The 13,779-nt window shown below is 44.0% G+C and overlaps 1 protein-coding gene across 6 annotated transcripts in view; it reads right to left on the bottom strand.

The window, feature by feature from the left end:
• GOSR2 (golgi SNAP receptor complex member 2) overlaps positions 1–11,740 on the bottom strand; it is an 18,760-nt gene extending 7,020 nt beyond the window's left edge. The window contains exons 1-5 of one of the 6 annotated variants that reach the window (XM_027081355.1): positions 11,648–11,669; positions 10,598–10,602; positions 3,259–3,323; positions 1,539–1,647; positions 414–546 (exon numbers count right to left, since the gene is read on the bottom strand). In XM_027081355.1, the coding sequence (XP_026937156.1) occupies positions 414–546; positions 1,539–1,647; positions 3,259–3,298 (282 nt within the window). In that variant the 5' untranslated portion in view covers positions 3,299–3,323; positions 10,598–10,602; positions 11,648–11,669. Of the gene's footprint in view, positions 1–413; positions 547–1,538; positions 1,648–3,258; positions 3,324–4,329; positions 5,396–10,597; positions 10,603–11,564; positions 11,585–11,647 lie in introns of those variants that run through there. The other 5 variants (XM_027081352.1, XM_027081353.1, XM_027081356.1 and 2 more) reach the window with 5 other exon arrangements.
• Positions 11,741–13,779: the final 2,039 nt, after the last annotated feature.

Raw genomic sequence — 13,779 nt, 5'->3', positions numbered from 1 at the left:
CCCCCCCCCCCCCCCCCACCAATGGCAACTGCCTGAAGGCAGCTTTGAAACGCTGCCCTCACTGCAAACAGCCTAAGTTCTAATCATCTGTCTCGATCTGATCAGGAAAACATTTCCACCATGTGAATGTCCACCTCTCTGCATCGGACCAGTCAAACCAGGTAATTTTCACCTCTGCTCGTTCCCTCAATTTAACTGCTTCCTCTTCAGGTTTTTGTGACAGAGAAAGAGATTCCCCGCTTAGGTCTAGTCTCTGTGGCAACGCACAAAGTCTGCCGTCACTTCCGGTTGCTCTCCTCCTGTCCGATCAGTCTGCTTCAGACACCCCCTAAAAGACCGCCGCTCAGAGCCCTGAGCTGCAGCTCCCACAAGCTGTCGAGTTCCCGCAGATCCCACCCAGGAGCCTGGCTTACATTAGTGGTGAAGGTGCGGGACAGAAGCTCTTCTCGCTGTCTTTCCTGCTGCTCCTTTGCGTATCGCTGATGCTGGAAGTTTCGGAGAGCAGTCTGCAGGTGCTGGACATCATACTTTAACTGGTCGACACGACTAGAATTGACAGAGAGATTAAATTCCAGGAGTCCAGAGCAGCAACGATTGGAGGTAGCCAGGCTTTGTCTTCAGGAAAAAAGACATTTCCTCACTTCCCCCTACACCACTCCATGCCATCCATCCCCCACAAATAATCTGATTTTGATCAATGATGTTGAAAGTAAAGAAGGAGCTTGTGGTTAGAGCAGGGTGGTAGCACATGAGATTCCAGCAGCTTTACTTAAATATCTGCTGGTCTCTGATTCTGGATGCATGACAGGGAACAGGTGACAGGAAGCAGGTTTGATGACCTCTTCCTGACCTTCTAGGGGTTATATCACTCTCCTGGAAGAAGCCCAAGGGCATCTTTGGAGTAAAGCATCTATGAAGTTTCATAAAACTTTTGGGAGCAGGGGCTGGGGTAGAGATGGTGAGGGTGATTTCATTTTAATTTCATGGGGGTGTATCAAACATTAGATCAGTATTTCATTATAAATACACCGACTGGAGTGATTAAGAGCAAGATATTTCCACCCAAGAATGTAGTGGGAACCAAAGAGCAGACTGAAACTCCCCGGTAGCATTAGGTTTCAAGTGGCCATGGGTCTGGTCAGAAAAACAGTACTGGGGGCAAAATTTCTAAATGACACCAACGAGAAAAGGAGACATGAGGCTTCTGAGCCACTAACCTGACTTTTTTTTTTTAAATTGAAGTATAGTTGATATACAATATGATATAAGTTACAGGTATACAATATGGTGATTCACAACTTTTAAAGGTTATACTCCATTCACAGTTATCACAAAACATTGGCTCTATTCCCCGTGTTATACAACACAGGCTTTTTACTCCGAGGGGGTACCACTCAAAACAGAATTGTGCTCTTTATGGGACTTTATCTTTTCATAGTCTCAGTTTTTCAATGTATAAATGGGATTTTCAGAATATGTGATGGCCTCCCCTGGGAGAAAGGCCTGCTGTGATAGGCCTGGGGTGTCAGAGTACTCACAGTTTGGCATTCTGTCTTTTGTTAGGAGGCTCCTTGCTGGACAAGATCTCCAGACGCTCTAGATGGCTGAATACCTGGTCTATGCTTGCTTGGATTTCGTTTTCTACTACTGCACGAAAGAGAAAAAAGAATAATTACTGGAAAAATAATAAATACAGTCATTTACCTTATCCCTTTCGATACACAGTCAAAATGACCTCTTTTCCATTTCTAATCATGTACCAACGAGATTGCTGGGAAGGCAAACAGAGTCAAAGAATAACTGCTGGAAGAATAATAATAACAGTGAACTTAAATTGGAAGAAATCAAACGTATCTTTTTTCTATATCAAATGAACTCAAAAATATGTATTTCAAAAGGAGAAAAATGCATACACTAATGATGATGGGGAAAAAATTCAAATTATAGTAAGTGACTGTAAACGTTTCAAAAAAATATATGCATATATATAGCTGTTAACGCCATAACAACGCCAATTTTTTAAAAAGCTGAAGATACATCTGTAGAAATAAATTTCCTGCCTTTAGAAAATAAAATGAACATTTAAAGATTGTCCAAATAAATATTTTAAGCAAAATGTAATATTTTCTGATACAAAGTGAGGCCTCTTTTCATTTGAGATTATTTTCAGATATGGGTTATAAATACCTCGTAGAAAGACTGCCAACTGAACTCCCCACAGAACATAATGAGGTTAAAAAAAAAAAGCGCAAAGGGAAAGATTTAGTATGTGAAACATAGAGAAGAGTTCCCTTAAGAATGGGCAGACTGATGTTGGAGTCCCCAGAATAGACCGAATATCAACAGGAAAGAATCCACAGAGGTAACGATATGATAAATACAGTCATTTACCTTATCCCTTTCGATAAACAGTCAAAATGACCACTTTTCCATTTCTAATCATGTACCAACAAGATTGCTGGGAAGGCAAACAAAGTGAACGGACAGAAGCAGCTGAACTGCGCAGAAGGCGTCCAGACTGCCTCCTGCCCGAAACAGAAACGACAGCAGAGACAGAAATGTCACCTTCCTAGGAGAGCCCACAGCTAACGAGCACGGCTCAGAACAAGGTGCGGCACAGGACGAAGAGACCAGGTGCTTTTGGAGCTGCAGAAAGCGGACGTGAGAAAACAGGAGAAATGGGCACGGCGCCAGCCGAGGAGTGAGAGGAGGGGACTGCATCTGCAGTGGGTGGGGGATCAGCAATGCCTGTGTGACCGACTCAGAAAAATGACCTTTTCTTACAACAGAGAAGAAACGAAAACACAGAAAGCAGCACTCTTCTAAAAGGAAATCACGGTGTGGGAACTAAACCAATTAATATTGCTCGTCGTTTCTGAATAATCCGCCTAAAAAGCCACAGTTCTCAGCTCAGAAGAAATGGCCAATTCCAGTTAAACATCTCTGAATTTTTATGGACCACATTCCTCTACAGACTAGGTAATGAGATTAAGACAGATGGAGGAAAGGACTTCCATTCCCATAGGGCCATGTCAGGTTGAGTGGAGGGGTAATGGGGGATAAGACTTGTGGGATTCCAAAGGGCACAATCAGGAAAATCAGTGACTTTGCCATAGGGTTTTTCTGTCCACCCTAACAACAGAACTCATTCCACGCTGAATCATTAAGCCCCTGAGGCAGAAACGCAGTCAGGAAACCCAGCCCATTAGCACCGTGTCATCAGAGAAAGGACTCTGGTCTCCATAGTTAATTACTCACAGTGCAGAGACTGCTTGTCGGCCGTCTCCAGGCGTCCCATGTGAGACTGGATCTCGTGGACCTGCCTATCAAAGGAAGAGGGAGGAAATGAGTGAGACAGGAGTAATCAACAGCGCTTTGGTCAGGAAAGACAAATTTTCTAATGCCAACATCTAGCTGATTTAAATTGACAGTATCGCTGAACTGTAAAATTTGTATGTGGCGCTTCAGGTCACATGTTTTGGCACGGTTTCTAATATTTTAACATTAATATTAATAATAATACTGACAGGCAGCATTTAGTGAGTGCTTACCACATCTGAGACATTCTGCAAAGTCAATAACCCTATGAGGAAAGTACTATTATCATCCTCATTTTGTAAATAAGAAAACCGAAGCCCAGAAAGGTTATGTAACTTGTTCAAGGTCACACACCAAGTGATAAACCTCGATCTGGACCCAGCCAATCCTACTCTCTGTTCTTTGACCCAATGTGCTGAGCACTGGTCTGTACTAGGGAGAGTCAAAGGGCAAGAGAGATATAATCCTTGTCCTTGAGAAACAGTGTAATTAGGAAGGACAGGCCAGATAGACTTGTAAAGTCCCAAGAAGATTTAAGAGAACACTAACACATAGAAGTGTAAACAAAAAGAAAGCTGCGGAGCTAGGCGCAGCAGTGCTAAGCAAAGGCAATGAACAGAAGAGTGAGCTGGGGAAAGCTTTGTGGGTGAAGGGAGTTCTCAACATCATTTTGAAGACGACAGATGTGATTTGGTGAAGGAAGATGTGGAGAAACTGACATGCAAAAAGGCCTGCAAGGCACATCACGTGCGTTACCAGCAGGCTGGCCTGCCTGAGGGTTGGGGTCAGAGGGAAGAAGGGGATGAGGGATTAGCTGGAGGAAACCATTAGAGGAAGGCCCTGAAAGATACGGATCTCCTGTTTGGTCAGCATCTTTCCCTGGCAATATGAGGAGACTGCCGTCTCACTTGGAAACGCCAACACTGCACCCAGAACCTCTGGCACGGTCCCGGACATCGGGCCCCAGAGCATCTTTTGGAGGCTCCCCGGGGACTGGGCAAGGTCACCTACCCGCTGAGCCCCTCCAAGCCGTCCTCTGTGATCAGTCCTGGGGATACTGTTTATCCTACTCCAACAACCGCCTCCTGGTGCCTCTGGTCTCTCCACGTGAGAGCCACATGAGAGGGACCTGTGAGCTCTTCCATCATCACCAACCCTTGAGGGAAAGGTCAGCAACCATCCTCCACCGTGAGCACCACAAACTGTGACCCCAAATTTACCAATGTGAGCCAGGAGCCCAAACTTCATTTGAACTTGCCTCTAGTCTTTTCCAGGGTGTCCCTGTGGCCTCTAAACATGACCCATGGCCCCAGGAGCAAGAGCAGCTCTCTAACGACTCTCAGAGCGCTCCTGGGCAAGACCCATGGTCCTGAGAGGCACCAGGAAATCACTCCTAGAACCTGCTACTTCAGGAAGGCAAGTCTGGATGCTTCAGAATGGAGGCACGTGGACATATGGAGGCAGATGTAGAAAGGCAGCTTGAAGAAACCAACATCTGGATCAGGGCAACCGTGAAAACAGCCAGAGAGGACTGGATGGCAATGCTGAGATGGAAAAGAGAACTAGGACTTCCCTGAAGGCCTGGATGTGGGCAGTGAGGTAAACTTCTAATGGCAGTGGGAAAAGAATGGACTACAATAAGTGCTGATGGCTCAGCTCGTTATCCACATGGAAAAAAGACACCTCATGTAGTAGTACACAAAGATAAACTCAAGATGGTTTAAAGCCTAAATGTAAAAAGTGAGGCTTTAGAACTTTCCGAAGAAAATATAGGCGTGCATATTATGACTTCAGGTTAAAGAAGGATTTCTTAAACAAGACAAAAACCAAAACTACCCCCACAAACCACAAAAGAAAAGACTGATAGATCTGGCTACATTAAAACAAAACCCTTTTTACACCAAAGGCACAATTTACAAAAAAAAAGACAGGCAGAGACTGGAAGATACCTGCAGCAGGTAACCAGGGAATAGTATTCAGAATGTATAAGGAACTGCTACAAATCAATAGGAAAAGTCAAACAAAGCAATTTTTAAAATGGGCAAAGGGCAACTGACAGAAAAGGAAACCCAAATGGCCAATAAATATATGAAGAGACTCTCTTCTAGTAATCAGGAAAATGCAAATTAAAAACAATGACATCATGGTGGTGCAGTGGTTAAGAATCCGCCTGTCAATGCAGGGGACACGGGTTCGAGCACTGGTCCAGGAAGATCCCACATGCCACAGAGCAACTAAGCCTGTGTGCCACAACTACTGAAGCCCGCGCTCTGCAACAAGAAAAGCCACTGCAATGAGAAACCCATGCACCGCAACGAAGAGTAGCTCTCGCGCAACTAGAGAAAAGCCCGCGCGCAGCAACAAAGACCCAACACCATCAAAAATAAACAAAATAAATATTTATTTTAAAAAATAATAAACAATGACATCATATTTCTCCCATTAGATTGACAAATATTTTAAACTTTAAGGATGAGGGACTCATAGCAGGCAAAACCATGGTCCCCAAGGGATCCTGGGAAGACTTCCAGGTTCCACCAAAGGACTGCCTTTGGCTCTGTGTTTTGCTCAGTGTTTTTTAAAAATCAACGTTTGAGGGCTTCCCTGGTGGCGCAGTAGTTGAGAGTCTGCCTGCCAATGCAGGCGACACGGGTTTGGGCCCTGGTCTGGGAGGATCCCACATGCCGCGGAGCAGCTGGGCCCGTGAGCCACAGCTACTGAGCCTGTGCGTCTGGAGCCTGTGCTCCACAACGGGAGAGGCCGTGACAGTGAGAGGCCCGCGCACTACGATGAAGAGTGGCCCCTGCACGCCGCAACTAGAGAAAGCCCTCGCACAGAAACGAAGACCCAACACAGCTAAAAATAAATAATTAATTTTTAAAAATCAACGTTTGATTATGAAATTTGCACATGATTCTGTGCTCTAGTGAGTGCTTAGGATATTGTACCACAAAACAAATATTAACATTTTTCATTTAGGCTAAAGTAGTAAGATGAATTTGTCAGGGATAAAACACATTTTGTGTAAAATGGATAGCTAGTGGGAAGCAGCCACATAGCACAGGGAGATCAGCTCGGTGCTTTGTGACCACCTAGAGGGGTGGGATAGGGAGGGTGGGAGGGAGACGCAAGAGGGAGGAGATATGGGGATATATGAATATGTATAGCTGATTCACTTTGTTATAAAGCAGAAACTAACACATCACTGTAAAGCAATTATACTCCAATAAAGATGTTAAAGAAAAAAAACCACACATTTTGACTTGAGGTTAAAAAAAAAAGTCAAATGCACAATATAGACTGGCATTCAACTTTGGGAGCCATCGGCTAAAGGAACCCTACCAATTAAAGGTTTCTCCCAATGGAAGATGAACAGGACGGCTGGAAAAGAGTTTAGAAGTCAAGTTATGAAGAGGAATGGTCAAAAGAGCTAGTGATAATGATCCTCTGAGAAAAGAAAAGAAAAAACTAAACTAAAATGGGGCAGCTGGGGCTCTTCAAGTATCTGGAGATGACATACAGAAAGAGGAGTGGGCTTGTTTTCTGTGGCTGCTCCTTAAGGGAGACCCAGAACCAAAAGGTACAAATTTCAAGATGACAGATTTCAGCTCAACCCCGGGAAAAATGAGAACAATTACAAACTCTCTCTTCAAGAAGAGGGGAAAAAAAAGAGCTCCGGCATGTTTAAACACAGAGTACATGAACTACCGTGAGTTTTATAAAGGGTCTTCCCGACCAAAGTGAGTTGGAATGGAAGATCTTGCCAGTCACTTTCAATTCCGAAATTCTACGATGACAGCAGGAGATGATGCCCATACCCACAAAACCCTATAACCACTCTTCAGCTGGCTTTTACTGTTTTCTAAGCTACAATGGATAAACTTTAAATTGCAGGGAAACGTTACTGACTTTTTCCATCCAATCTCTATTTGCTTTGAATGAACTGAAAAAGTTAGAGCCAATAAAGCGATACAATCTCTACATGTCATGCCCGAGAGGAAATAAATGCAAAACAACAAAGTAAGCATGAATGGCATGGTGGGAACTGCCGTGCCGAGTGGCAGATCTGTTTTATACTGAACTGGGAATTCGGACACACATTTGAAGCCAATACGAAACAGCTGCTACACAAGCATGGCTTGGGAGTGTGGATACTAGAAATCAGAAGTCCTAGCCCTGCCTAGCATGGGGTCCATGGTGGGCATGGGTGAAAACATAACCAAGCAGAGACCTAGTAGCAAATAATCAAGGGTCACTGTTGCTGATTAAATAAAAAAAAAAAAAAAAAAAAAAGTCTGTAGAAGATCTAGGAAGAATTTAAAAACAGAATTGTTTTTTAAAAGTCCATGGAACTACCCCACCCCCATCATATACACCCACTTTGCACCCATGCTGCCTCTGACCAACTTGAGCAGGAAACAGGGTTTTGGAGTAAAAAGATCTGAGCTGACGTTCTAGCGCCACTGTGCAGTAGCTGAGGGACACTGAACAAGTCATTCAATTCCTTGGCGCCTCGGTGTTCTCAACTGTAAAACGGGGTACTGATAATCATAATTATTTAAAGCGTAGATCCAAATGCAATATGGAACTGCTGTGTAACCCATACAGCACCATACAGAAGTTTGTTGTTTTTACTCAGCTTTGCTTAAAAGTAGTGGGAACCATCTGGGCATTTTCACTCACCCACTTTGCCTCTACTATATTTAGCCTCTCATCAGAAGGGAAAATCAAAAAAAGGAAAAGCTGTTTTTGAGATAAGGTAGCAGTCTTTAAACCCAGCTGTTCATCAAAATCACCTGGAGAGCTTGTTAAAAATAGAGCTTCTTGTGCTCCAAACCTATTGAATCAGAATCTCTAGTGATAATAAGGTCCAGGGCACTGAATGATCCTGGACAAATATGGGCACCTTTCCAAGCACTGGGATCTCAAAAATAGAAGCCTGGCTATTAGCTCCTCTATAAAGTTCATCCTAACACAGTATTATTTAAGTGCAAAATGTTTAACCTGTTTTTCATCTTTTTTCTTTTCATTCATTGTTCAGGTAGTTCAGGCGTTTTCAAGATACACACTTTAAAATGTTGATCTAATTTCAATGTACTTTCAGGGACGTGGCAAGAGATAACAATAAATTGGGTTCAAAGTTCCAGTAAAATTAATACTTTCAGTTACTATTGTGTCAATTCAGCTGCAATCACTAATTTCTGCAACTGCAAAAGTTAACTGCTGATGCGCACAGGATTCTGTGTGTTTCCTTTTAAAGACACTCAATCACCAGTATTATGGAGCTGAAAGGAGCCTTACAGTTTAATCAGCCCCAAACCTTCATTTTACAGATGAGGAAAACAAGGTGAAGAGGTCTAGAACCAGAATCCCCAGTCCTGGTTCAGTCCTTGAGGGGAAAGGAGGCAGATCAGAATATACTGCAGCGTGAAACAAGGTAAACTCCCTAAGGGCAGGGCTGTACAGTTAGCACTGGGAATGGTGCCTGACACAAAGCAGGTGCTAAATAAATGAATGAATGAACGACTGCATAGTAGAAAGCCTAGCAGTGGTTGGCCAGATCTTGCCCCTTGTCTGTTTCTGTAATAAAGTTTTATTGGAATACAGTCACATCCATTTGTTTACATATTGTCTTACAGCTGCTTGCCCACTATAATAGCAGAGTTGAACAGCTGCTACAGAGACCATACGGTCTGTAAGGCCTGAACTATTTACTGTCTGGCTCTTGACAGAAAAAGTTGGCAAGCCCTGCTATAGACTCTAAGGGTCTCCAGAGTTTGAGGGTAAATCACTGGAGGGCTGCAGAGGTAAGTAGTTCATCTACACTCCACAAATCTTGTTTGGGACACCATTGAGTATTGCTCCTCTAAGTTTACATAGAATTGAGCTTCCTAGTTTACTATGTGATCAGCTACCTGCTGCAATGATAACAGGTAGTCTGAGACTCTGTGAACAAAATTATTCTTAAAAATAAACTGGGTCGCGGCCTCCTTAGCAACATCCTTTAACCAAATTAACTAACCAGATGAGACTGTACATCACAGATCAACTTCAAAGCACCTCAGTCCATTGAGCCTTATTATTGTAAAAGATCTGCCGTTTCTTAGTAACATGAGCATAATTTCCTGTTTCATTCCTTTTCCAACTGACTCTCAGATCTAGTTTTTAAAGTTCCTTCCTATAATTTTTATATGAGAATAAAAGTGTAAGACCAATTCTGTCATTTCAATACTATTAGAAAGTAGGCTCTACATTTTCACCCACCCAAACCAAACACTTAATCAATAAAGTAAAAAGAAAGAAAAGTAGAAAATGAAACAGCAACTTAATGAAACATAAACTTAGAAAATGAAACAATAACTGGATCATCTTCCTCTTATTCTAATGCTCCAAAGTATTGCTTTTGTTGTGAATTCATTAGAGAGGTGGGTCCCCATTTTCTTTCTTTCCCAGGCCCTGGAGGTGTGATTTTAAGTGTTTTCATCAGCACAAAACTACAGCATATATTTGAAAGTTGTTAGAATAGGATAGGTATAGGCATACACTCCAAAAAAATGGAAAACAGAGACTCAAACAGATATTTGTACACCAATGTTCTCAGCAGTATTATTCACAACAGCCAGAAGGTGGAAACAACCCAAGTGTCCATCAATAGATGAATGGATAATGAAACGTGGTGTGTGTGTGTGTGTGTGTGTGCACGTGTGTATCCACAAAAGAATATTATTCAGCCATAAAAAGGAACGATGTTCTGATACACGCTATGACATACGTGAACCTTGGAAACATTATGCGAAGTAAAATAAGCCAAATATTATATTATTCAACTTATATGAGATATATAGAATTGGCAAATTCAGAAACAGAAAGCAGAACAGGTTACCAGGGGCTTGGGGAAGAATGGGGAGGTACTGCTTAATGGGTACATGAGTTTCTGATTGGGATAATGAACAAGTTCTTGAAATGGATAATGTTGATGGTTACACGACACTGTGAATGTACTTGATGTCACTGAACTGTACACTTAGAAATGATTATAGGGACTTCCCTGGTGGCGCAGTGGTTAAGAATCCGCCTGCCAATGCAGGGGACACGGGTTTGAGCCTTGGTTGGGGAAGATCCCACATGCTGCGGAACAACTAAGCCCATGTGCCACAACTACTGAGCCCGTGTGCCACAACTACTGAAGCCCGCACGCCTAAAGCCCGAGCTCCGCAACAAAAAGAAGCCACCGCAAGGAGAAGCCCGCACACCACAACGAAGAGTAGCCCCCACTCACCACAACTAGAGAAAGCCCGTGTGCAGCAACGAGGACCCAATGCAGCCATACATACATACATAAATAAAATATAAAAAAAGAAATGATTATAATTTTAAATGGCAAACTAAATGATACTGGTAACAATTAAAAATTAAATGGTTAACTTTAAAATGGTAAATTTTTACGTTAATGCATGTCTGACCACAATGAAAGATAAATCATCCCCCCAAATACGATAGGTATGATCTTATTTCCATATTCAATTACACATTTCAGCAAGTTCCAAAAATGCAGGCCAATATGAATAAAGGACACTACCAAGGAATTTAAGTTATGAGAAGCTAAACCAAAATTCAACTTCCTTAAAGGTAACCTGTAACCAGATATGAATAACAAGTACCGTATAATACTGAATGCTATCTGAGCAATTTCTTTGTATTATAAAAATACAGTCTTTAGTATAAACCAAAATCAGAATAAAAGAAAAAAAATCACAGTGTAGAAGCGACAAGTTTTGAGTCAATAAAGAGTAGGGACTAACATCATTTAGGAGCTGTAAGCTATTAATTAAACTTTTTCTGACGACCTTATCCCAGTGATGGATCCTTCTAAATTACTGAAGAAGATCCTGCTGGTACTGCTCATTTACCTTCCACCTCATTGTGCCACACATTAGACCTTTTTTCGCACACGTCCTGACTCTCCAACTAGTAAACTCCTCTGTGCCGGGGCCCTGAGTCCGCACCAGCTCTACCAAATCGGACCATAGAGTTGGTAGGTGCTGGACAAAGTGCAACTTCCCCTTCACCTAGTCTGCCCAGCGGGCAGTCATGGCCTCCAAGGTCCCCGGAGGCATTCGGCCCAACGTCCTCGGGCACCAGGTCGGACCCTCCGGCCTCCGCTACCTGGGCATCCCGCCAAAGACTGAGCACTTCCGAGCTGCTCCCCCCTGCAGCGCCCGGACGGAAGGACTCGGCCTCCATACCGGCGGACGCCCGAGGCCCCAGCCAGGGGGCAGGCCTCGCCCAGCCTGGCTTTGCCCCAGCCCGTGCCCGACTCGTCCCTCACTTGTGCGTTTGCTGGTACAGCGGCTCCATGTTGCCGGCCCCACCGGGTACCGCGCTGGCTTCCACAGAACACGTACTCACAGCCCCGCTTCCGGCTTCCGGCTTCCGGTCTCAGGACCCTCCCTTCCCTGCCGGCTAGGGCTGCCCCAACGCGCGCCCTACTGGTGGTGACTGCGAGAAAGGTGGTGACTGCGAGAAACGAGTAAAGGGGCCTGGAGAAGAAGGCTAAGTGTAGTCAGAGGTTCTGCCTCAGATGGGGGACGAGGAAGCCTAGGTTTTGGCCGGAGGCCGTCTCCAGCATTGAGTCAGGCATTGGTAAGGGCAGTCGTAAGGTACGGACGTGGGGTCCTCAGAGCAAGTTTGGAGACCAGAGGAGAGCAGTTCATATTTGCGGGAGGAAGTGTGGGAAGATTCCTGCTTGGCTTCGCTTCAAACTGTTTGTTGTGGGTCTGAAGACTTCACTCTTCGCTGGAGTCTCTGGTGCAAGCATCTCCTGTCTCGTCCCCCACCCCATTTATCCGTCTAATAAACCCAGAGTGAATGAGTGGTTACCATGTATCACATGTTCTGTGGAGGAAACCGGTTCTTCTTGCCCTCAAAGAGGTCTTGGTATAGGAAAGGAAATAAGATGTGTGTACAAATAAACATCTACAAGGTAGAAAGTCTGAAGAGGTTGAGTGAGCTGGAGTCGGCTCCAGTGAGAGATTCAGGAAAGACAATGTAGGAGGTGGCGTTTGAGTTAGGACTTGAAGGATTTGAACACTTGGCTCTCCACGTAGACCTAATCCGTTTCCATCCTCCCAGGCTTATCTACCATTCCTCCCAAGGGAGGAGATGTTCCTCTTCCTTTGACAAGTTGATGCTTCTATTTTCCTGTATCCTGGATCCCACCCAGTTTTGTGCCCCAAGGGACTGTCCACCCATGTACCTTCTTTCCCTAACATTATTTTTTCACTTATTCTAATATTTATTAATGAGTACCTGCTATTACCAGGCACAGATACTCGGGGGGGGGGGGGGAGGAAAAGAAGTAAGACACAGCCCTAGAGAAACAGACTAGAATGATCCCAGCCACTTAAGGAGGACTTAGAAAAAATTTAAAATAGCACTCCAAAGCGTGGGACACCCTGAGGCCCGGGACCTGGGCCAGGGACTTGGCTTGCCTAGGTCTTAGGACAATCTTGTGTGGTAGAATAAAGATGCTTTTGTATTCTTTGCTACTGTTCCGATTAAAAGGTGGAGTCTAATTCCATTCTTTTTTAATCTGAGCTGGCCTTAGTGACTTGCTTGAGCAACGGAATGTAGCAAGAGTGAAATATTAGGGTTTCCAAGGCCAAGTCATAAGAAGCCTTGCAGCTTCTACTCAGCCCTCTAAAGGAGCACTCACTCTGGTGATCCTGAGTCACCTTGGAAGAAGTTTGACTACCTTGAAGCCATCATGCTGGAAAGGCCATGTCTATATGTGTTCTAGTCAACATGCCTAGCTGAGCCCACTCTTCCAGCCAAGGCACCAGACTTGTAAGTGAAGCCATCTTGTACCCTCAATACCAGTCTGTCCGGCAGCTGACTCCCACCAAGTGACCTCTGTAGACTCCACGTGGAACAAAAGAATTGCCCAACTGAGCCTGTGCCTGAATTCCTGTCCAGGAAATCAAGAGATACAGTAAAGTGGGTGATATTTTAAGCCACTAAATTTTGGGGTAGTTCATTTTGCAGCAATAGATACCTGACCTCAAAAAGCTTATCAGCTAGTTAGAGAGACAGGGTACAGGGATTATGAAAAGGTAACAGTGCAAGACAATGTATGAATGTGTAATGAGTAGTAAAGACAATTAGTTTCTGTCATAACATAGGGAAGGAAGAGATCCCTTTCAATTTGGTGATGAAGGAAGGCTTTCCAGAAGAGATGAGATTTCAGCTAAACCTTGAAGTACAAGAAAGATTAAGATGTATGGAGATGCAGGGCACAGGGAGTTCTTGGCAAGCAGAGAGAGAAATTTTCAGGAGGTGTAGGTAGTCCCAGACAGTCTGTGTGGTTCCTCCTGGCTAGAGCAGAGGGTTTCTGCAGTAGAGGAATATACACAAACAGGAAAGATGCTTTGCCTCCACCTTGTGGAACATCTGGAGGGCTTT

The sequence above is a fragment of the Aethalodelphis obliquidens genome, unplaced genomic scaffold, assembly GCF_003676395.1.
Source record: "Aethalodelphis obliquidens isolate GAN/ISIS:26980383/991018 unplaced genomic scaffold, ASM367639v1 scaffold44, whole genome shotgun sequence".
NCBI lineage: Eukaryota > Metazoa > Chordata > Mammalia > Artiodactyla > Delphinidae > Aethalodelphis > Aethalodelphis obliquidens.
Note: the sequence above shows the minus strand (reverse complement) of the source record. Positions and strands in the feature narration are given on the sequence as shown.